The sequence below is a fragment of the Talpa europaea genome, assembly GCF_964194135.1.
Source record: "Talpa europaea genome assembly, chromosome: 12".
Taxonomy (NCBI): domain Eukaryota; kingdom Metazoa; phylum Chordata; class Mammalia; order Eulipotyphla; family Talpidae; genus Talpa; species Talpa europaea.
In genome coordinates, this window is record NC_140079.1 from 77,850,397 (window position 1) to 77,875,220 (window position 24,824).

Here is a 24,824-nt window from a genome sequence, read left to right on the forward strand (position 1 = left end):
TTAAAGCTCCTGGACATAAACCCCCACCCAGTGCAGTTTGCTGCTTTACTTCCTATCAAAGTTCTTTTGAACAGAGTTGAATAGAATTAGGTTTTGTTTTGTTTTGTTTTGAATATACTTTTTGGAAATTTTTGAATTGGCTATAAAATTTGATAAAACCTCCCTCTGTTAATATGTAAATTTTTTGAGTGTCACGTGTAAGACCAAAATTACTACTGTGGCTTATCTGTCCAAGACAAGACTAAGGAACATTTCCTCTCCACACAGCCAGGCAGTTTGTAAACTTTGCCAGTTTACAGGCAGGATGACCTCACTATTAGAAGATAAAATTAATATTAATATTTTTGTCTCCTAAAAAAAAATTTTGTCTCCTATTACTATCTGTTTTAAAATTAAATTTACCTCTATGCTTTAATATGAAGTCTACTTTAAATGTCAGGATAAGCTACTTTTTTGGTATAGAAGCAGCAAAATGTTGGAACATGAGGATACATAATAATGAATGTCATTTTAGAAATTTTTTTTTCAAGATTCTACTCAGCTTGTCTCTTCAGGAAGGAGTGAGGACCCTGAATCTGAGGTGAAAATTGAAGGTTAGTTACCAAAGCCTTGCCATATGCCCAACACTTAAGTATAGTTTTCATTCTTTCTTAAGGGATATTTTTGGGCAGAAATCTGAAGTGGAAACCTGTGTCTGTGTGATCACAGCAGTCCATGTTCCCAGCCAGTCCCAAGTGCTCCGGGTTTTTCAGACAGTGGAACTAAGCCATTCAAGTTATCACTGGCCCCAGGGGGACCAAACTGGGTTAGGAGGAAGAAGGAACCAAGCAGGGTGGGGGTGGACAGGAGCAGTAAGAGAAGGGCAGACCAGTCCACTCAGAAACATACTCCCTCTCCTGCCAAGCTTGATAAGCAGAATCCAAAAAGAACAGCTGACACCACTGGAATCAGCGAGCTCATGGGAGTGCAACTATCTAAAGGAAGTCAAGTTCCAAGCGTGATTTAGTTATGATTTTTTAAGATCCACTGTGTTTTCTCTGAACTGTTTACCCAATTGACCTGTAATCTGTTTTTTGTTTGTATGTTTAAAAAATCACATCCATTCTTTACAATTAAAAGATTTATGAAACCTTTTTGCTTTTTCAGGGACATGAGTAAGACCATTTATCCTAGAATGTATGGGGTTTCAGTCCATTTAGTTAATGAATGTGCCTAATTTCTTTCTTTGTGATCTATTTAGTAATACACTAAAAACTATTTTTATCTCTTCATGCTGAACTATGAACTTCTCCATAGTCTCTTCCTAGTAAGAGAAGTTCTTTGATTTTTATATATTTAATAATACTATATAAGGTTTCAATGTTATTGGGTATATAATTCTCTTAGTATTTAACCTCACTCACCTGTTAAACAGACATGATTTTGAATTAGTAAAGTCTGAATTTTAAAATAGTATTAAATAAATTCAGTTTTCAGAAACATGATTTAACAAGAAGACAAAAGTATTTGGATAATAGAGTACAAGCTATAAAATAAACACCCCCTTGAAGTTGTTTACTTTTTTTTTTGGCTCAATAAATCCTTTTTATTTAGAGATACTACTTCACAGGAAACACATCATGGGGTCTGAACTATTTTTCCATGAGTTGGGGAACTTTGAGATTTAATGACTGTTCCCAGACTGACATAATTCTTCCATTGTATTTCATTCATTGGAATTGTAAAAACGGTTTCATCAAGTTGATTATTTTAAGGAGGGAGATACCTCTGTCATATTGATAATGATCATATTTATAATGATTTATAACAGAAAAGTGGGTGCAATTTAAGTGTCCAGCAGTCAGAGAATAGGTAGTGGTGATCTGTTTGGAAAGATGCTGACAGCACATCCAGTGACAAAACTGATTCCAGACAAGTTATAAATGCAAAGGGGAGGTCAATAAGAAATCATAATTCATGGTAGGAGGTCAATTTTTTTTAGAAAAAATATTCTATAGAATGAAAAGGAAGTACAACAAAATAGGAAACAAAACTCCAACAACAGTATTGGAATTATGCATGATTTTACTTCTCTCCTTTTATATTCACTTCTCCCTGACTCTCCACAGTCAGCATGTATTATTGAAGCGTTAAGAGAAAATGTTCAGGTGCCCACTGGGAATGGGCAGTGTTTCTGTGGAGTCAGGCCTGACAGCTTTATTGGACGTGATATGGTGATACCATCAGTGTAACTACAGGGGGACCCACAGCCAAGAGGGCATGGATTTTGGGTGGATTTTCCACTAGTGAGGATTCATTTGTACTTGAGTACAAATGAGTACTTGGGGCTGAGTAGCTTTGTGGATGGAGTGTGATTATTTACACAGGAGTTTCAAAGCCATAAAGCTTTGTTGTGGCATCAGATACCACCATTCTGAGCCATACCCTGAGATTTTTGTTTTCCTAAAATTTCCATGAAAGGATACCCTTAAAGCACTTAAAAAATTTTTTTTTTGAGGTGAAATTCACATTTCATAAAATTGACCATTTCAGATAGAACAGCTCCAGTGGCTTCAGTGCATTCACAAAGTGGCACAACCACCATCTCTCTAGTTCTAGGCATTGTCATCACCCCAAAAGAACACCCCCTACCCACTAAGCAGTTACTTCCTAATCCCTTCACACCCAACCCCTGGCAACCACCAGGCTACTTTGGCGCTATGGATTTTCCTATTGTTATACTGCAGCTAAATGTTCTCTAAATTTCTTAAAATTCAGTCTGTGCTTCTGATCAAAGTGGCACTTTGACCTTTTTAGAGGAGAATTGGCCTCATCTTCTTCAAGTTGTAAATTTCCACTTCTGTTTTAAGGAAACACCAATTCATCCAATATCACAAATTCTGCAGCAGGTGTTGAAGATCTTAACATTGTTCAAGTGACAATTCCAGGTATGAAAGTTTATCTGGCTTTACCATAATTTACCTTATGTTATATATTTCATTTTATAGGTGAGTTTCTTTGGAACTGTTATTTTTTGCTTAGTTCGCCCTGACAACTAAGGAATGACAATCCAGGGATATATAATACGCTGCAGATTGCCACATAGTCAATATCTTCCTTATAGCAGACATTGTTATCCAGATACACTGGCGTAAACTGGAAAACCCTCACCAGGGCAGGCAACTCCCAGCACCAGCCACCAGTGAATTAGAACTGGCCACAGAAGTGAAATATACTACTTGTACCTCAATCCTCTCTTTTGGATACGCAAAATATATCTGCAGAGACACAAAAGAATCTAGTAACAGTTCTCCAAGGAAGGAAGCAAGGTTAAGTCAGGGATGGGAGAGATGTTTCACTACATACTGTTTTATATCTCATGGATTTGGAACCATGTAATTAGAACAGAATTTTTAAGTATTGAAAAATCTCTCTTCCAATCTCATTTCATTGTACTCCTTGTATATATCATATTGCGCCAACTAGGATCTCCATTTTGAAGTTGAAAACTTCAAAAGAGTACTGGGGAAAGTGGACATCCCTGTCTTGTGTGATATTGAAAATGTACCCTAACATATAATGTGTTTACATAGAGCAATTATTCAGAAATTTAGAGGTACTTAGAAATTATTGAGAAATTTTTCTATTCTCTGTAATGGCTCCCACTTATAAAACATTCCAAAATATTTAATTGTTGCTAAAACTAAAGGAATAAGCCAGGTAAAGTGTTTTCTCATATGTTAACAGGCATTTCCTTCAACAGCTTTCCTGGGGGAAAATATATTAATAATCCTAGTTGTCTGTTTAATTATTTTTAGATAATGAGAAGGAAAGATTATCAAGCATTGAAAAGATAAAACAACTAAGAGAACAAGTCAATGACCTCTTTAGCCGAAAATTTGGTAAGTATTTATATCATTACATATCCAATATTATGTACTTGAAATACTTCTTTTTCATTGAATACTTTATCTAAGAAATTGATCTCTCTGTGAAGGAGCTATCATCAAAATTAGTATGTATAATCTCTGAAGAACTTTTATACAGAAACACTAATTATCATCTTTAACAGTAATCCTCTTTAGCAAATCATTATTTTGTAAAATTAAAATTAATACATTGTTATAGGTCAGTTGTATCTCAATATAAAAGTAAAAGATAGCAGCTGGTTCTGACTTACTGCAGTCCCGCCATGGCTGAGCATCGCTGTTAATGCTCAACATGTGATTAATCATTTAATTCTCATAAAAACGTCTTTCAGGTAGCTGCTACAATAATCCCTACTTACTGGGCCAAGAGCCTGAGTCAGCTGCACTACCCATTGCCAATTTCAAAATCATGAAATTATTCACACGTCTCAGTACCATTGCAAATAAAGTCATAGTGGCTGATCGCCGCTGTTGTCACTTGATGCGGATAGTTTGAAAACCTTGACATTAAAGATAAAACATGGCTTAGGGAAAATAAGGGACAAACTGAACTAATTTTTTGCTGTTTGCCTCATCCATTTGCTCACAGGTGAAGCAATTGGAGTGGATTTCCCAGTGAAAGTTCCCTACAGGAAAATCACATTCAACCCTGGCTGCGTGGTCATTGATGGCATGCCCCCAGGGGTGGTGTTCAAAGCCCCTGGCTATCTGGAGATCAGCTCTATGAGAAGGATCTTGGATGCTGCAGAGTTTATCAAATTCACGGTCATTAGGTAAGTGAGAGCTCCCTGCTTGGTCAGGAGATACGATCTGCAGATGTCACTTGCCTAAGAGGAACATGTGGGAGCAGAGGGTCCCTGCAACCCCCCACTCTGCCCCACTGCCTCGTGTGCTCATTTTATCCTATTCTGCTTCTGCCAGCAGTGTGTCTGTGTTCCTGTTTCTTGGTGATCGTGGGCAGCCTGCCTCCCACCAAACCTAGCATAGAGGTGACATGAAAGTTTGTCAAATAGAACTAAATGGCAAGAGAGGGAAATTGAGCTCCATGCATTTACCAATGTCTCTTTCTTTCCAGACCACTTCCAGGCTTTGAGCTCAGCAATGGTGAGTATTTTGTGTGGGGAAGATGGTTCGCTGTGTCACGTGAAGTGTCTCCTAGGGCACTCACCATGGGAGCCTTGCTTCTAAAACCCTCAGCCTTAGAGCAAAGCATGCTGCTCTTTATATGCATTTTATTTTCCCTGATTGCTATAAAGTTCTTTATTCTGTTGCTTGAGCTCTGTTAGCCATGCCTTTTTTCCTCATGCAACAGTTTGGTAGAGCTTGCTCTACTTCAGACTATTGATGAGTGAGATAGCACACTTTATTCCAGAGACCTCTATAGCGGGGACTCAGAGCTGACACCGAGCTACTCTGTCTCAGTTGGTAGATAGTGTCTGCTTGGCCACCCCAGGCCCCACATCTCCCACTGCTGACCTCCCCACAGCTCAGAACCCAAAAGGCTAAGATGTGGCGGAGAACAAGCTCCCAGTAGCCCCTCCAATGAGGAGAGTGACATCTGTTCTGATGGAGCAATGCTCCAGCCACTCTTCTTATTCAGTGTTGTTTTTTTTTTAAAAAAGATTTATTTATTTATGCATACAAGAACTGGGGTACAGGCTAGAGGTGCAGGGAGGTGAGAGGATTCACTGGAGACAGAGTGGGGAGCAGAACAGGCAGACTGAAATACACTGCTGAGGGGAGCAGCGGGCGAGTCAGGAGAGGTCTGCTGTGCCATGTGTGTATCTCCCTGGCTGGGGAGCGAATTCGTGCTGCAGAGGCTGTGGACAGCTTCATAGGTTGTGTCTTAACCCCTTGCACCACCAGGGAGGCCTTTGTTCAGTGTTTTTGATGTCTCCCCTGGAGACAAGTGCAAACAAGTCATTATCTTATTGGGGGTGGGGGCGGCTAAAGCAGAAGATGTAGGATGGTCTCATGAGTTTGAGTCACAAGGGAACCTTCTCAGTAGAAGTTTGAAAATGAAAGTGTTCTTTTAAAATGCTCACTTATTATTCCTAAACTCATCTGTTTCTAAATGATCTGTTGCATTTTTAAGATAGCTTTGCTGAAGCATAATCTACATACCATAAAATTCACATGTGTGAAGTGTACACAAGTCAGTGATTTCTAGTAAATTCAAAGTTTCACAACTACCACCACAATCTAATATTAGAATGTTTTTTATCATCCCCCAAAAGATTCCTTCTACCCATATTGAGTCATTTCCCTAAATGACTGAATGAACTAGATGAACTTTCTGTCTCCACCTACATTTTCTTTGAGTTTTTATATCTGTGCTGCCTTGAAGTTAAGCTTACCTGCATCGTGGCCAGATCCTTTAAATTTAAAATAAGAAGTTTTTGGCTAGCCCCAGTGTCTTTGGTGACTCGTAGCAGGTAAATCATGTGCCTTTTGTGCTCACTTCCTTCTCTGTTATTTCAAAGTTCTCTTGAGAATCAAATGAAAAAAAAAATGCAAAAATGGTTTCAAATCATCCCTGTTTATACCAGATGTGGCAGATACAGCTCCTTGCTGAAACTCACCAAAGATGTCTTTTGTTTGATTGGTATTCTTTTTAAAAATGGGAAATAGTTGCCAACATTGAAAAGTCAGGGTCTCTTTCATAAATACTGATTTCCCAGTTTCTGTAGAAAATTGAAGATCTGGCCATAGCTAGCCCACGTTCACTCAGGCAATGTTGTGCAGGAGCTAACGCTCCCCCAGCCTCTTCTGTCAGGCTTGTCATCACGCTTTGCTGCTGTTTTTCAACAGTAATAATAAGACAAAAGTGAAATCTTTCTTATTTCCACGTTTCTGTCAAAAGTGGGAAAGCGAAAGATAGACCAAGAGGGACGTGTATTTCAAGAAAAGTGGGAGAGGGCGTATTTCTTCGTGGAGGTGCAGAATATCCCTACGTGTTTAATATGCAAGCAGAGCATGTCTGTGTCGAAAGAGTACAACCTGAGACGCCACTATCAAACCAACCACAGCAAGCACTACGACCAGTACACCGAGGAGGTGCGTGACGAGAAGCTCCAGGAGCTGAAAAAGGGACTCCAAAAGTATCTCTCAGGGTCATCAGAAACGGTGTGTCCTGAGCAAAAGCATGCACTTGCCAGCGTGAGTCCGACTAAAAATACAGCCGTGCAGCCGGTAGAGGATGTAGCCGGGCACTTGTGGGAGAAGTTACGTGAAAAAATCAAATCATTTATGGCATATTCTATTGCGATTGATGAGATCACAGACATAAATAATACCACCCAGTTGGCCATATTCATCCGTGGTGTCGATGAGAATTTTGATGCGTCGGAAGAACTTCTGGATACTGTACCTATGACAGGTACAAAATCTGGAAATGAGATATTTTTGCGGGTTGAGAAAAGTCTTAAGAAGTTTAATATCGACTGGTCAAAATTAGTCAGTGTGGCCTCAACTGGCACGCCTGTGATGGTGGATGCAAATGACGGACTTGTTACCAAGCTGAAGTCCAAGGTGGCGATGGTCTGCAAGGGCTCAGATCTAAAGTCCATTTGTTGCATCATTCACCCAGAATCGCTTTGTGCTCAAAAGTTAAAGATGGACCACGTCATGAGTGTGGTAGTGAACTCTGTGAACTGGATATGCTCCCGTGGGCTGAACCACAGTGAGTTCACGACTTTGCTCTATGAGCTGGACAGCCAATACGGCAGCCTTCTGTACTACACAGAGATTAAGTGGCTCAGCCGCGGGCTGGTGCTAAAGAGATTTTTTGAATCGTTGGAAGAAATTGATTCCTTCATGTCATCGAGAGGAAAGCCCCTGCCTCAACTGAGTTCTCAAGACTGGATCAAAGACTTGGCCTTCTTGGTGGATGTGACAATGCATCTGAATACTTTGAACATCTCTCTCCAAGGGCATTCACAAATTGTTACGCAAATGTACGACTTGATTCGGGCCTTCTTGGCAAAACTGAGCCTTTGGGAAACTCATCTGGCAAGGAATAATCTGGCCCACTTTCCCACCCTGAAATCAGTTTCCAAAAGTGAAAATGATGGCCTGAACTACATTCCCAAAATTGTGGAATTAAAGACTGAATTCCAGAAGAGGTTGTCTGATTTCAAACTCTATGAAAGTGAACTGACTCTGTTTAGCTCTCCCTTCTCCATGAAGATCGAGAGTGTCCATGAAGCACTTCAGATGGAAGTTATCGACCTGCAGTGTAATACGGTCCTGAAAACGAAATACGACAAGGTCGGGATACCGGAGTTCTACAAATACCTCTGGAGTAGCTATCCGAAATATAAAAATCACTGTGCAAAGATTCTCTCCATGTTTGGGAGTACCTACATTTGTGAACAGCTGTTTTCCATTATGAAACTGAGTAAAACCAAAATCTGCTCCCAGTTAAAGGACTCACAGTGGGACTCTGTCCTCCACATTTCAGCATGATAAGGGGGGTGATAAAAGGGGTGCTCCCAGCATGTCCCAGGCGCGTGAGGTTGGAATGGGACGAGACACGGGGGAGACATGAGAAAATGAATTACCAAATATTTCTGGTTTTCCATTTTTTTCCCCCACTCTGACTCAGAAATATAACTTGCAGTAACATACCTGTTTGTATGACATTTTATGCCTCACCATATAGTTCAGTAAAAATCAAAGTTTTATTGTATTTCCAGTAATTGACTTTTCTTAAGCCTGGCCTGTTTCATTCATCAGATAACTGGCTTGACCTCTGTAAGCATTTGGGGCTATAAATTCAAATAGATCAACAGAGAAATAGGGGGGATAGGTATAATCATGGAGGGGTTAATATGCCCACATATTTGTCTCTGCCTTTTGCCGGGTATCCCTTATGGTATAACTTGCTTCCAAGGTGAGTAAGGTGAATCGGTTGGGGGTGTATTCACATGCTATTGTATTCTTCTATCATCTTTTCTTTGCCTCCATGTGAATCCAGAAGGGTAGGAATTAAAATGGAAACCCCCATCACAAATAACATTGGCTCTAAAAGGCAAAGTTAACTGAGGTTTTGGAGATTCTTTTCTTTACTTTGAAATAATTTCAAATTTATATAAAAGGTGCAGAAATGGAATTAGTATGGAGAACACTTACATACCGTTTAGCCATTTTTTTAATGTTAATATTTCACCCCTATGTTTTATCATTTTTTACTTTGTCTCCCTCCCTCTCCTGTGTATGTTATATTCAACATTGCCTGAGTAATGGCATGCCTCTGAGCCTCTGTATGTATAAATGTATGTGCCTAATTTTTTCCTGAACCATGTGAGGGGAAGTGACATCTTTTACCCCTAAGTACTTTGGACAGTATTTTCTAAGAGTAAGAATATTCTCTTACTTAACCATGATTTAGTTACCAATTTGAGTAATCGAGTGTTACTGCTCCTCGACCTTCTGGCTAAGCTCAAATGTAGTAAATCAAATATTGATGCAATAATTTTTTAATCTAGTTTTCTCTTCATACTCCAGTTTTATCAAGGAACCCATGATGTCCTTTTCCTTTATAGCATTCCCTCCCCACCCCAGAAGGTTGGCATTTGGAGGCACATGTGTATCTCTGACCTCTGTGTTCTTAATCTCAATTAGTCACTGGAATTAGTGGCCCTCCATATTGGAGGGATTGGTCTGACTAGGGTGCAAAATGCCAAGCCTGCTGACCCATGACTCAATAAAGATGCAGTGATAACAGCGAAGGGAGGCTGCAGCGGGGAGAGCCGGAGCTCTGGGTGGTTACCTGTGCAAGGCCCCAAGCCTGAGCGCATGTCATCAGACACTGGGGAATGACCCAGTCCTGCCAGTTGCTATCTTTGGGAATGAATGCAGTCACAGCTGGGCCCTGCCAGCTTGGAGGCTTACTTTCTGAGGAAGGAGTGCGGGGTGTTCTGGTTTATACTGGGAGGATGGGTTGGGGGAGGGGAGGGACGGCCAGCTCCTGATGCATCTGCACAGATACTGAGCCCAAACATCAGAGGTATGGCCCTGCATCAGGCCAGACTTGCCTGGGACTCCCAGCTCTCTTGGATGTGGGGCTATCACATAAACTTCAAAGAAGCCTTGTTGGTGGGCAAGACAAAAATCAGCCCCTCGTTTTATAGACGGGCAACTGGAATTCAGTGGTTGAGCTGCCGCTCCTTTTGCACCCTAGTCAGATCAGTCCCTCCAATCTGGAAAATAGTCCCCTGCCCGAGCTGCCAGGATGCAAATGGAGGTCTGCGCGATGCCTGGCCTATGTTCTTCCTGGTCTGAGCAGCCGCTGTGCAGACATGGAGATGCTGCCAGTGTCTGTCACGCTGCCCCAGCTCCTCATCTGTCATGTGTGGCTCCTTGTTGGGACTAGCCAGTGGGTGACAGGGAGGGGACAGAAGGGTTCAGCTGCACTGCTTTCTGTTGACTGGTCCATTTATGGCAATGTGTGGTGGAACCAGGGTGGCTTGGCCAAGACTGTCACTCCTATTACGAAGCCAGGACTGGAGGAAATGATTGATACCAGGTGATTTTCAATAGTTATGGTGATGGGGCGTCAGCAAATGGGAACAGTTGGGAGTGAGCAGTGGAGAGATGAAATCAAGACCTGGGCATTGGATTTGGTGGGTCCCTGTCAGCTCTCAGGGGTGGGGGATGCACTGCATCTGTGCCAAGGCCCTGTCTTCCCATCCCAGGGTGGTCACTCCTCCTGCCAGGATCCAGGGGTGGGTGGCTACAGAGGATGCATGTCACACTCCCTCCTCTGAGCAGCCCTCAGCCACCACATCCACCAGACACTAGGATGTGAGCTCCGTGGGGTCAGAACAATGTAGTGGATCCCACGGGGCTTTGGAATCAGAAAAGAAAGCCTGACTCTGCCTCCCAGTTCTGCCTCCTAAAGTGCTGTATTACCTTAAACAAGTCACCTACATTTTCCAAGGCCTGGTTTCCTTTTCAGTAACATACCTGATGGGGTCGTTCTCAGAACGAGAGTTGTTTAAGGAGCTCAGCATGAAAACTGGCTGCAGAGAGAATGCAGCCTTAGCCCAGGCACCGCCGGCACCCCCACCCATCATATACCTCCCTGTGCACGCACGACTGCAAGCAGGCCCTCTGGACCTTGGGCTCACATGCCATGGTCCACATCAGCACAGAGACAGTGAGGCCAGCACAAGCCACTGCTGGGGGACCCGAAATTAAAAACAAACAAACAAACAAAAAAAAAAAACCCAGCAGAAAACACTTGATTGGCACTTTAGCTTGAAAAAATTGAAACTAAAAATTGTGAAAACATCACAGCATATCTACATATTTTTTAAGACTTTCTGTTATAATTGCAGCTAAACAAGCAAAGGAGTTGGACAGTTAATTGCTCCAGTGACTTATGACACTCCTTGATGTTGGACATTTCCAGCAAAACTGTGGTCTACAAATGCAAAAATAACTAAATAATTAAGTTCTCAAGGTCTCCATCATTTTGGGGGCAAATTATTCTCTTGAGAAGCATCTTTCACCTGGCAAACTTTCTCCTGTATCTAAGGGACCAGAACTGCCTGTCCTTAGTGCCATTTCCCTCCGAGCTCTTCCTGCCACTCGTGGCCTTCCTGACAAGCTGAGTCTTCTGCAAGATTTCCAGCTCCAGTTTAAACTGTGGTGTCTGCATTTTGGGAAAGAACCACCAGCAAAGACTTTGAGGCCATGGTTGGCAGCAGTGCTGGAGAAAGTGGTGGTGATGTGTATTTGCTTTCTAAATGGACAAGCTCGAAGTGAGTAATCAGAGGTGCCCCCTCCCAATACCTAAATTATATATATATAATATAAATATATATTATATATATTTATTGGATATATATTATATATTTCTATATAATATATTATAAACGTTATATATTATGTATTATATATTTGTATATAAAATATATATTATAAATATATATTTTATTATATATATATGGTCAACTTACGAAGGTGTGCACACAAGATCACATCCCGCCCTGACGGTAGTGTCTACCCTTCTTCAGGACTCTTCTACGGAGGGGCCAGGGTTAGAGCAGACAGTTTCTGTCCAAATGAACAGCCAACAGGGGCCGTTTGTTCCACTTGCAGTTGGCCTTGTGCAAACTTGGTGTTGGCCAAGGCCAGGTCAGTATGCAATGGACAACTGTGCAAGTCGCTCTTGCAACTTCCTCCAGCAGCGTCCACACCCCTCAGTCCTAGCACAAGGCTAGAAAACCCGCAAAGGCCGAGCCCCGCCTGCCCCGCGTCTCTGCAGAGCCTCTGTCCACTCCAAGCAACATTTATTAAGGGGAACAGACAGCGAGGTGGGGCGGCGCCCGGGGCTGCGCTGGAGAACCAGACCTCAGGCGCCGCATGGGTGCGGGGAATGGGCGCAGCGGGCGAGGGCGCCCCCTGGAGGCGGCGTCAAGTGGCGGACGACAGCTTCCGTCGGGTGCTCTCGCTGCAGCGGTGCAGGATGAGGTCTGCGCTGGGCCGTGGGGGTACAGCGGGCTGCGGCTTCGCGCGGTCGGTCTGCGACTGCTCCTCTGCGGGGTACAGTGGCCGGTGAGAGGGCCTGGCCCGCCCCTGTGCCTGGCCTCGCCTCACTGTCCGCGGCCTCGGGTCTCCCCTACTCCCTGACCCAGCCCAGAGGCGAGCGCTCCCGCGGCTCCCGGCGCTCTCCGCCCCCTTGGCCAGGCCACGCCCCTGGCCAGGCCACGCCCCCGTCCCACCTGGCCCCGCCCCCGGCCGGCTGGCCCCGCCCCTGGCCCCGCCCCGCCCTCCCTGCACTCACGCGGCGGACGCGGAGAGCTCCGCGCGCCGGGTCGCGCCTGGCGGCGCCGCTGCTGCAAGTAGCGAACACTGTTTCGTTTGTAGGTGTCCTGGCTGAGGCGCTTCCGCGAGCGCTGGTGGATGCTGTGCGCGTTTCGGATGGACGACCTGGGCCCAGCGGGTTTGGGGTGCTGGTCAGTGACCTGGCGTCCCTGCGGCGCCCGCACCCCTACCCCCCCGAGATCCGGGTTGAATGGCCCGAGAAAGTGGGGAGCGGCAGAGGATGGGGGTCTGGGGTCCCGCACAGCCCGGGCGAGGCGTGAATTTGGCTGCTTCCACCCCCAGGAAGTCCTCAAGTCTAGGACAGCGCCCAGGCGCCGTCCCAGTGACACCGGGCGCGCCTTCACTTTTGGGTCACACCCCTGCTTTCCTGCGAGCCTCTTGTGCCAAGCCCTCGGCGCTCTTGACCCGACCCGGTGCTGCCCCCTCCACTACCCCCCCCCCACCTCCTCCTGGTGCAGACACGCTGCGGATCTCACATCCCAGCTCCAGGGATTTGCTCACCTGCGAGGTGGCGCCCCTCGGCTCTTGATCTGGCGAGGGGCTTGGGCCTGGTCCTCACCGGACTTCTGCAGGTACATGGACGGGAAGTAGCCTGTGACATCGTCTTTCCTGCAACAAAAGGCAGTTGCAGAGGAGGAGGGTGCTAGGGGAGGGGGTTCCACCAAACAACTGGGGCCAAGGCAGCTGGGGTTGCAAACACTAGTCCCTGCCCTTCTGCGTCTGAGTTTCCTCATCTGTGCAAGGGAGGACCTCCCAGCTGTGACACTGGAGGGGAGGAAGTTCCCAGACCCAAATCTCTCTATACCTCTGCCATACTGTATGTGTCAGCTTTTTCTTCTATTCACCAGGTCCTCCTGTGTTTTCTTCCCAAACCTTTAGTTTTGGGTTTTGGCCTTGGTAAAATAAAACCTGTGATGTATCCTAAATAAATATGGTGTAAGGCAGGGATCTCGTTAATTTTTTCCCCATATGGACATTGGTTACAGCGTCATTTATTGAAAAGGTTTGCCTTTTCAATCTGCTACTATATTTGGGGGTGGAAAAAAACTGCATAATACAAACTTCACTCAGTAAAAGTCTAACTCTTCTTGGCTGGTGGGAGAATCAAGCAGATTCTCAAGAGCACCTGGTGGGGTTAACAGAATGTGAGTCTAAGACATTAAGTCTGCCTCCAAGTGTCCACCCAGGGCCATGCTGAGGGTGGGTGTTGCAGCTACAAACTCCCTGGGACCCTGAAAATGTATGCAAGGACCTGGGAGTCCCAGTGGCTTCAGGGAAACAGCTTTGCAAACCCCTGGGTGTTTCTGCTTTTCCCAGAATCAGAAAAAAAATTACTATTTCTACATTCATTTGGAGAATTGGAAATTGCGATGAAGGATTTAAAAGAAAAAGGGATGACAGGGTCTGCTCTACCAGTTTTCAAATATAACAATTAGTACAAAGATTAAAAGTGTTGCTGGAGAAAGAATAATAATGGGCATGGCCCCAAGTAACAAAGGAATATGTGCCCACTCACACAGGGACATGGAACCCCTCGAGACAGGCAGAGTGGGGTTATCACCTGCTAACAAAAGGCAAGGGCTACCACAATGGAGCCCAGAGGGGTAGTGGCTTACCCAGGGTCACACAGCCAAACCAGCACTGAGCCCACACGAGCAATGACTCTCGGGGTAGGGCCGTGGGAGGGAGGGGCACACTCTTACCTGATGACCCACCAGCCGTCCAGGAGCTTATGAATGACCTCGATGGTTTCACCCTCCTGCAGGGATATCTCATCCTCCATCACAGAGTCATAGGCTTTGATGGCGACGTAGCACTCACCTGAGCCATGTGGGAAGGTATGTGGTGTGAGGGGCTGCCTAGCCCCAGGCTTGCCACTCCTGCTGTTGGGACCCCCTCAGCTAGCTCTCCTACCTCCCTGCCTGCTCCTTCTGGTGTCTCTCTGCAGCCTCCTCCCATCCACTCGTGGGGGGACCCTGAACTTCAGTCCTCTTCCCACTGTCTACATGGAGCTTGCCTACTCCCAGCCACCACCATCCAGACCAGGGTCAGGGCCTGGCCAGGTGGGAAGTCAGGTACCAACTATCAGCACCTTGGGCTCAGTGTACACACTTCCTGCGGATGTTCAGAAGGAGCCATACTGCCAGACAAAATTGTGAAATCTCACCATTTTGAGATCTGGGCAACCAATTCTAATTTTTTTCAAACTCCACCTGGGCCACATCCAGCCTCAGGGTCGCCAGTCTACTCCTTCAAGGCAGTAATGATGTCTCCACCTCCCGCCAGCCCTCCTTCACGACCCTCAGGTCTGCTATCATTCAGCTTCCTGCAGGTCCTGGCGCAGTTCAGCTGCTGCCACATGTCCCAGGTACCCAGTCACTGCCCACCTCTATTCCACCTCCCGGTTCCCTGTCCTGACCAAGGCCGTGTCCTGTCCCTGGCCTGCCAGGCCCTCCAGACAACAGAGCTCAGCCCTGACTCCCCTGTTAGAGGAGTCACTTCCGGCCTCTCGGTGTCCCTGGGCGCCCCTCCTGCCTGTCTCCCCATACAGCTGCTGCCGTGGCGGGCAGAGGCACCTTCATAGTTGGGCTCCGGGTCCTCAGCCTCATCGGGACTGTCCAGGGGTTCCAAGTAGGATGCCGGGACCCAGCCACGCTTTGTCTTCATTTGGCAGAACCACCAGCCTGTGCCGGGGGCGTGGAGCAGTAAGTCACCATGGGGAGGGGTGGTGAAGACGCTCGACACAGACACCCAGCACTCGGATTCAAGAAAATCACCTTCCCCACATCCCACGCCCAAATCACACACCTCATGCACACAGTCGTGGCTCGGAACCCGCTTCACGCGCATCATGAAGAGAGGCTCGCCGCCCCCCCATGCAACCCCATCACGCACGGTCACGGCGGGGAGTATGTGCAGGTAACCCAAGTCACCCCGGGTGCACACTCAGAGGGGCGGTGACGGAAGCACGGAGAGCAGAGTCGGGGCCCCTGGTGGGAGCTAGAGCTCCCCTCAACCCCGGGTCGGGCAGGGAGGAGACCGGAGGCCTCCTCGGTCGGGGCGGTGGCCATAAGCCAGACAGCGTGACAGGAAGGCCCGGAGGGCTGGGGGCTGACCGCTCTGGCTCTTCTCTACGACGTCCACCACGTCCCCCGTGGCCAGGGCCATCTCCGAGCCCGAGTTCTTCCCGTAGTCAGCGATGGCGCGGTACGTCTGCAGGATGATGGGGCCTGTGATGTCTGGACAGAGGGGCGGCAGGGCGAGTTGACACTGAGGGGTGGCCAGACTCGTCCCGGCTCCCCCTGCATCCCCCACGGGGGCTCCGGCACCCAGCTCAGGCACCTCAGGGTGGAGAGCAGCAGCGCCGGCCCCGCACCGTCAGCGCCGGCAGGTGCCTGGGGCCACACGTTTGACCCACTTCCCTTCTTTCTCCTGTTGAGTACCCAGGGGCCCAAGCAGCCCTTCTGAACCCCAGCGCGCACGCGGACTGCACAGGGAGCTGGCTGGACACAGCCCCGCAGGTCTGCCGTGGAGCGAGAGTCCAAAATCCCAACCCGCCCCAGGCAGCGCCGCGGCCGCCTTTCAGGCGGGGTTGTATCCTCCCCGCCCAGGTGTGCGGGCAGCGCCCTGGCCCTGGCCCCTGAGACTGCGGCTGTGTTTGGAGACAGGGCCCTTCAGGAGGTGATTACGGCCAAGTGAGGTCACAAGTGGGGGGGCCCCGTCCGGGAAGCATGATGTCTTTCTAAGAAGGGGCGGGGGCACCAGAGCTGCACAGAGGGCGCAGCGGGTGGGCAGCGGCCTGCAAGCCAAGGGCTGAAGCCTCTGCCGAACCCAAACCTGCCGACACCGTCACCTTAGACGTCGGCCTCCAGAACTGCGAGCGAGCTCACCCCTGCCGGCCGGGACTTTGGGAAAGCTGCCCCGGCTGACAAGACGCTGCTGGTCCCTGGACCACACGCTGAGCGGCCCAGAAGGCAGGGGTGTCCCCCTGACCCGGGGGAATCCTGCCCCACCACTCAGCAGCTGTGTGACCCTTGGCAAGAGTCTCAACTTCAGCCAAGCCTCAATGTGTCCGACTGTGAAACGGGGCAGAGCACAGCGGGCCTAGTCAATGTCGTCATAGCGGTGACTCCGTGAGTTCAACATGGCAACAGTGCAGCCAGCACCGGGCGCTGGGGGCGCGCTCCACGGCGGTGAAGCGGGGTCACTAACCATCATCGCACCACAGCGACAGGCCCGACAGGCCCCGACAGGCCCCGGCAGCGCAGAGGCCGGACAGCCGGCGGTGCGGGCTAGGAACTGTACCCTTGAAGGCCGTGCAGTGTTGCACACTAACATTATCTCAGGAAAAAAGAGACTAGATTACTAAAAGTCACAGAGAGAAGCACTTGCACTTCAAATAAACTGTTGGTAGAAAAAAAAAACTATTGATAGAAAAAAAAGAAAAAAATTAGACACAGTCACACCCCTGCATCACCCTCCAGAACCTGTTGATTCATTCCGCCACGGCATCCCCTGGGTGTCAGGAGCGGGTCTGTGTGGGCTCTGCAGCCCCAGGGAGGGCAGCACTGTCACTCCCAAGGAGCCCCCTGGGCTAGCCAGTGACCCCCCCAAAGATCCCAACTCCTTAGTGAGGTCACCAAGACCCTCGCAGCTGCTCTTTTCCCGCAGTCAGAGTCTCAATCACGTCAACAGTCCCCCTGGGTGGCTCAACTTGGCCACTGCCCCCCTAAACCCCCTCTCCTGCCCTCTTACCAGCTATACTGCTCTTGCCATCTTTAGGCACCAGGTATGTCTCTGGCTTTTTCACCCTGTGGAAGTAACAGTGTGGGTTAGATACTAGCTCCCCCTGGGGAAAGGAAGCTGCCTGCAGCCCTACAGAGCTTCCCAAGAGAAGGCAGACGCCAGGAGTGGGGGCCCGGCAGAGAGAAGGTGGTCTGGACTAACAAGGACAGGACAAGCCAGTCGAGGGAGGGGCCCCACCTACTGCAGACCCAGGAGAAGGTGCCAGCTGCAGAGTGCCCTCCACCCCAAGCTCGCAGCCGAATGGGGCGGGGTGGGGGCAGATCCTGGGCCATCTTCCTCGGAGCCCAAGGGGAGGCTCTCCCAAGCAATTGGGAGAGGGCAGGGGAGCCGCCCCCCTCCCCTATTCCTGGGGAGCCTCAGGGGCCCTTAAGCACCAGCCAGAGCAATGCTATGTGGGTGCCTCCCCCCACACTCAGTGACCAGAGGAGAGAGCAGGCCCTTCCCCAGGCTGACTGAAGCAGAAAGTACATACCCCTGAGGACTTGCTTGGCCCCGGTGTGGGGATGGCGAGGGCAGGCGGAGGGTGAGGGGACAAGGCAAGTGCTTAGCAATTAACAAAGGCCACCAACCCCCCCGCTCCTCTCCCAGTTCTCAGAGCTTGTGAGCAGGGGACAGCGGGGGACACTGTTTCCAGAGGCTCCAGGCCCTACAGCCAGGCAGTACCAGGGTTAGGATGAGGACCTCAGGGCTCTGGATCCCTAGTCCAGAGTGCCCTCCTGGAGTGCAGGTGGGGACTAGGCTTGGGTGCTGGGTGGTTCAGATCACCCCAGCTGGAGTCCTGCCCCCTCTTTGGTTGCTTCCCCTCTCTGACAGGCCCCTCATCTGTAAAATGGGGAAAGTCCCACCCCCCCAGGAGGCCAGGTTCACCACCCCACCCCTCTCCTGCCACTCACTCGTTGTCCGAGGGAAGTTTAAGGTCAGCTGGGCGAACTTTGAAGAAGTTGAGGAGGTGGGGGCATCGGGAGATCTTGACTGGCAGGCCCATGAGCCCGTTGAAGTACTCGGTCAGTGTGCCCTGGCGGTTCTCCGCGGCCCGCTGCCCATCAAACCACCTTGGGGCTGGTCAGCCGGGGAGGGCAGCAGAGAACCAGTGAGCACATTGGCAAGGTCAAGGCCCAGTGGGGATGGGAGTGGAGAGGGCAGCTTGGAGGGCAGGTGTGAGGGGCTGGAACAGGTAACCAACACCCACTCCTCACCTGGCAGGTGGGGGATGATCCTGTTTTCGGCGCTGATGTCCCCTGCCTCTATAGGAAACATCTCCTTTAACATTTTCTAGACAGAAGAGGAAAAAAAGATGTGAAGGAACATTCTGGAAGGAATATTCTGTATTACAACACTGTAAAAGCACAAAATTGGAAACAACCTAAATACACTTCTCATCATTCCAGCTAGAAACTTCCCCATTCACCATTCCTTTCTCTCCCATGGCACATCCAAGCCACCAGCAAGTCCTTCTGGTTTGAGTCCCAAGACCTATCCAGAACCTTACCCTTCTCACTGTTCCCACTGCGGCTAAGGAGACGCAGCCTCTCCCTGGGCTTATGTCGGTCCCTCTTCCACCTTTGTGGGGCCTCAACCCAGCACCCAGAGGGATCCTCTGAAAACCTAAGTTAGATCCTGTCCCTTCTCTGCTCAGACCCTTCTTGCTCTCAACTCAGAGTGGAAGCCAGGCGTCAGGCTAGCCTGCAAGGGCCCACGTGCCTCGCTGCATAGACAGAGTTGGGGATTACACTGCCTACCTCGCTTGTCTGTTCTGCCACCACCTTGCGCCATTCACTCTGCCCCAGCCACCCGTGGCTACTCCAGACCCAATAATGCCTCAGTACCTTTGCACTTGCTATTTTTATTCACCCCCCCCCCGACACACACACACTAAGCGTTTTCTCTTTCTCAAGTCTTTGCTCAGCTACCAACCCCCCATTGAGGACTTCCCCTCCTTAACCAGCTCTCCCTGGCTCCCTTCCCTGCTTTATTTTTCTCCACCATTCTAATTACTTATTGTTTGTTTATTTGTCATCCTGACACCTCCTTACAAGCAAGGATTGGGATTGGCATTTATACCACCTTGAGTGGCATTTCCCTGCTGACCACATGGAACTGCCTGGCACTTAGCAGTTGCTCAATAAATAGTTGCTGGATAAATGATGAGTTCACCAATTAATAAAATGGGCTAATGCTACAATGGAGCAGCTCAGAATAGCTGAGCGAGGTGAGTTGGAGTGACATACATAGCTGCATGAGCCTGGCTCAAAAAAATGTCTCTCGTGGTGGTAAGAAGATAGAGAAGGAAGCTAACAGCACGCAAGGACTTTTTCATAAGACTGAAAATGCACATTCAGCACTGCTATGTGCTGTTCTTGGACATGTGTGTGCGCACTCAGTCACCCAGGGCAGGGGCTGGGATGGGGATGTGGGATGACGGGAGCCTTCCATGTCTTTTATAATATTTTACTTCCTGTATCTTGACAAAGCCTCATCGTGTGGGGCACTGGGTGAACAAAGCTGGCTTTGGTATTCTTTGCAGGTACCTGTGCTTCACTGCCCATTTTCTCACGAGAGAAATGCAAGAACCCGCACAGTTCCAGGACTCCCTTCCCTGGTTGAAGGAGGGCCCCGCAAATGGAGTGGCCTTTTGGGGACCTGCTACCCACCTCTTTCAGGTCCAGAACCTGGCAGCCACGCTTTGCACACCATGGCCCCCTGGAGGCCCTCATTTCAGTCTGACCAGTCACTGGCGTGGGGAACCCTGCTGGGTTCTCTCATGTAAACCTTGGCAAGAGTAGACACCCACAAAGCAAGGTGACCCAGTTTCGGGGTGTCAGAATCATCATGTTTCCTCTGGTCCACCAGGGGCCTTAGTGACCAGGGGTGAAAGAGCCAGCTCCTGGGATAGTCACCTCTGGGGACACTGGCCAGGCTGCCGCCGAGTGGACAGAGGAGGTCTGTCCCTTAAGAATGCCCCCTTGAGTTAGTGGTGCCTGGGGGCAGAGGTTGGTTGGAAAGATGAAAAAGCTTTGGAGATGGAAGAAGTTCTGTGGATGCACTACTTAATGCCACCAAACTGCACACTTAAAAATGGTTAAAATGGTAAATTTATGTTCTATATGTTTAGTTGAAAAAATAATTCCGCCTTCTCTGCGAGCTGGTGGGTGGGAGACTGGGGGGACTCTGGTTCTTCCAGCATTGGGGGCACCTGGCCTGTTCTCCCTGAAAGAGCAGGAACTGGGTACCCTCCCACCCCTGGCACGCACGTGCCCACACTCACGTGGAACTCGTAGATCTCGGTAAAGCGCCGGTAGACCAACTTCTCAGACAGATCTTGCCACTTCACCAGGAACATGTATACCTGGGGGCCAATGGGACAGATGAGAGCCTGCTCTCTGGGCCATCGAAAGGGCACTAACTCCAGGGACCAGCAGCTACCACCACCTAGCCGAGGACCAGGGCAAGACCTTCTCACATATGAGCAAAAAATGCTCATCTGTAAATTGGAGATAAAAGTTGGGGCTCCCTTTTGGGGCTTGGATGCAAAGCACAGGAGGTGAGATACAAACAGGCTGGGCTCACACAGTATAAGAACTCGGTCACATATGGCACGCTCCATTGATATGAAAAAGAAAGTAGATTTGAGGTTGCCAGGAACTGGGGGACTGAGGTTGTGGTGTGATTGTTAACAGGTGTGGAGTTTCTTTAGGGTAGCAGTGAGAATCTTCTAGCAATGACTGTAAGGGTGGTTGTGCAATTCTGTGACTACACTGCACACTATAGAGTCATACCTGTGCCCTGGGCGAACCGTATGGTATGGGAATTATATCTCAATCAAGTCATTATTAGAAAGAAAAGTGGGCCCCCATTTTTAAATTTTTTAAAAAGATTTATTTATGCATACAATCACCAGAGACAGAGTGAGAACAGGGGCAGAACAGGCAGATGGACCAAGGACACTGTTGAGGGGAGCAGCGGGAGAGACAGGAGAGGTCTGCCGCACCACGTGGGTATCTCCCTGGCCAGCCGGGAATGGAACCCACGCTGGAGAGGCTGCAGACAGCTCCCACAGTGCTGTGCTCAACCTGCTGCACCACCAGGGAGGCCCCCTTTTTAAAATTTTTAAATAATAGCTCTCCTACTGGGTATGAAACAGTTTTAATTATAAAAGATATTTTATTCTGGGGCCTCCCTGGTGGCCCAAGGGGTTAAGTCTCGGCACTACGAAGCTATCACCAACCACTGCAGCACAAGTTTGATCCCTGGCCAGGGAGCTACCCACATGGTTCAGCAGACCTCTCCTGTCTCCCCTGCTGCTCGCCTCAGCAGTGTATTCAGTAGATCTGCCTGTTCTGCTCCCCACTCTGTCTCTGGTGAATCCTCTCACCATAAAACCTCTCTCTTTAAAAAAAAATTTTTTGTTTTGTTTTAATACCTGATAGGAACAGTGTCACTACATACTTCATCTTTTTAAATGGATGTTTGAAGAAGTAATGGCAGAAGTTGCATAAGGGAATATTATAGAGATGTAAAAAAAAAAATGAGCTCATTTGAGGGAAACTCCAGGATGTTACAAGAAAATAGAAACAAAAACAAAAACACGTCACCTTGGGTGCCTCCCTGGTGGCGCAAGGGGTTAAGACATAGCACTATGAAGCGGTCTGCAGCAAATGCAGCATGAGCTCACCAGCCGGCCAGGGAGCTACCCACATGGCACAGCAGACCTCTCCTGACTAGCCCGCTGCTCTCCTCAACAGTGTGTTTCAGTAGATCCACCCCCACTCTGCCTCTGGCGAATCCTCACCCCTTCCCCACCTCTGGCTTGTACCCCAGTTCTTGTATGCATAAATAAATAAATCTAAAAAAAAAAATCGGCCTCCCTGGTGGTGCAAGGGGTTAAGCAACGCACTATGAAGCAATCCACAGCGACTGGCCAGAGAGAATCCCACATGGCATGGCAGACCTCCCCTGCCTCGCCCGCTGCTCCCCTCAGCAGTGTATTTCAGCAGTCTGCTTGTTCTGTTCCCCAATTTGTCTCTGGTGAGTTCTCTCACCACCCCCTCATCTCTGGCCTGTACCCCAGCTCTTGTATGCATAAATAAATAAATCTTTAAAAAAAAACCCACATCACCTTGCTTGTTATCTGTATATAGTAAAGAAGAAAAAAAATATTTCTGTGTGTACCTACTTATATTTGCAAAGAGAAATACAGGAAAGATGAGAACTAGAATGAGTATATCTTTGAGCATACATTTTTATAAAAATTTTTATGGCTAATCACGTATTAATATCTGCATATTTCAAGATAAAAGTGAAAATATTGTTTTAAACCTCAAAATTGGAAATAAACAGAAACGAACTTAACTATATATCAAATGGGTAGCAACCACATCAAAGAAAAGTGGAAAGAAAAAAATGCAAGTGAGTTTTATTACAGTACTTTTCCTGCCCTTAATCTAAAGATAAAAGAACTGCAAAGAAAATAAAAATTTGTCTTCCTAGGTTAATGGGTGTATTGTTGATTGTGTGGGTGCCATAATTCTGAAGGACGTTGATGTGTATTGTAGAACTGAGCAAAGAAGCAAGTCCATCCACCTTGCTGGGCGCCAGCCAGAGTTCCCACAGTGAGAGGCGGCGCCACAAGCACGAAGTGGTGAAAGACAAGAGTGACGTGAAGTGGCCATTTTCCCTAGCAATGAGCAGGTCTAGCTTCCAGAGCGTGGCTTCTAATATCACTCCCCCGCTACAACGAACCCGGAGTCCTCAGGGAAAGGGTTGAATTCTAGGGTTGGTCTGGGAGAGAACAAGATAAGCCAGGACACCTCGGGCCAGAGTAAGAATGTGTCAGAGGGGCATAGAAGCCACTTGAAGGAGCGCCGCCGACTGGCCAGTCTGGACGACCTGAGCATTCAAATAAGTAACAGTAGCAATGGATTATAACCCACTGCATAAAAACAGTTGAGATCAGGGAAAGAGTGATGAAAACATCCAGATTAAAGGTTAAGTAGGCAAATGAAACGCAAAAGATGGTCCTGGATCGGATCCTGAACGTGGTCAAGTAGGACAGCTCATAAAATCTGAATAAAGTCTGTGGGTGGATAATGGAGCTTTGTCAATGTTAATTTTTTGGTTTTGACATACCTGCGTTGTGGTTGTATAAGGGAATGTCCTTGATTTGAAATTATACACCTGGTAGAATTTAGGGGTAAAGAAACAACTTCCTCTTACAAGATTCAGAAAATACAGAGAGAGAAAAGAGGGGAGAGAATGTGGGTGAAGAAATGTTAAAGTTGGACCTCTCTGGTGGCACAAGCCACTGCAGCACCAGTTCAATGCCCGGCCAGGGAGCTACCCACATGGCGCTGCAGACCTCTCCTGTCTCATCCGCTGCTCCCCTCAGCAGTGTGTTTCAGTCCGTCTGCCTGTTCTGCTCCCCACTCTGTCTCAGGTGAATCCTCTCACCCCCTGCACCTCTGGCCTGCACCCCAGTTCTTGTATGCATAAATAAATCTTAAAAAAAAAAAAAAGAAATGTTTAAGTTATTGGTACTTTGGAGGGGGCAGCTTTTCTTTAAATTTTAAATTATTTCAAAATTAAAAAGTTAAAAGGAAGAAAGGTCTTGGCACAGAATATTAAATATACCCTAAAAAGTGCCATACAATTTGCCAGTTCTTCCCTGGGCTCCCTCTGGACTTGGGGACCCTATCTTTGGTGGGGCAGACACTTCCTCAGCCGCAGGACAGGTGGGGAGACTTGGGGCCCCTGTGGTGACACAACTCCCATGTAACCGACCCCACAAGCGGCTGGGGGGACAGAGAGCGCTGCCAGCCTCCCCCGACCCCCCAGAGGCCCACTCCCTGAGAGCCGGGCCCAGGGAGGGCTGTCCAGAGGCGCACCCCTGGAGGTAAGCGCTGGGTTTGGGGAAGAGGACGCGGCCGGGAGAGGGGCCTCCTGGCGGGGCGGGGGTCAGGGAGTGAGGCGGACCCGAGGCCGGCTGTCCTCCCATGCAGGGATGGGGCTCCCGGGGCTCCCGGGCGCGCCTCTTCTGGGCGGCCCACATCCAGGGCTGAGGCGCGCAGCGGCCCCCGCGATCCTCAACCCGCGGCCGCCCAAGGCGCGCGCGTCTGGGGCCCAGACCCCGGGTCAGCGCGGGCCCTCACCTGCCTCCCGCCCCCGAGAAGGCGGTCCCCGCGCTCCGGGGCGCCCGCGGCTACTCACGTAGTGCTGGCTGGGGACGAAGCGCTTCTCGAAGCCCAGGAGGGCGATGCTGCGGATGAAGGTGTCGCCCAT

General features: G+C 48.7%; 2 protein-coding genes across 3 annotated transcripts in view; one reads left to right on the forward strand and one right to left on the reverse strand.

Annotated features, from left to right (window-relative positions):
• Positions 1–8,375, forward strand: part of LOC311181701 (general transcription factor II-I repeat domain-containing protein 2B-like) — a gene marked incomplete at its 3' end in the record, with an annotated part of 34,773 nt that extends 26,398 nt beyond the window's left edge. Inside the window, exons 11-16 of the mRNA XM_084250141.1 lie at positions 531–593; positions 2,850–2,927; positions 3,798–3,881; positions 4,498–4,681; positions 6,772–6,845; positions 6,901–8,375. Coding sequence (XP_084106267.1) covers positions 531–593; positions 2,850–2,927; positions 3,798–3,881; positions 4,498–4,681; positions 6,772–6,845; positions 6,901–8,375 — 1,958 coding nt within the window. The remainder of the gene's footprint in view (positions 1–530; positions 594–2,849; positions 2,928–3,797; positions 3,882–4,497; positions 4,682–6,771; positions 6,846–6,900) is intronic.
• Positions 8,376–12,209: 3,834 nt separating this feature from the next.
• NCF1 (neutrophil cytosolic factor 1) lies at positions 12,210–24,824 on the reverse strand (the record flags this gene model as incomplete). Of its 2 annotated transcripts, none has more annotated exons than XM_084251533.1 (11): positions 12,210–12,454; positions 12,703–12,848; positions 13,245–13,352; positions 14,447–14,564; positions 15,320–15,427; positions 15,860–15,982; positions 17,499–17,554; positions 18,443–18,608; positions 18,746–18,821; positions 20,815–20,895; positions 24,753–24,824. In XM_084251533.1, the coding sequence occupies 11 exons, from the start codon at positions 24,822–24,824 to the stop codon at positions 12,333–12,335; spliced, it is 1,176 nt and encodes a 391-aa protein (XP_084107659.1). In that variant the 3' UTR covers positions 12,210–12,332. The 2 variants fall into 2 exon arrangements, with proteins under 2 accessions (XP_084107659.1, XP_084107658.1); XM_084251532.1 differs by having other exon boundaries at positions 12,210–12,446; positions 12,641–12,848.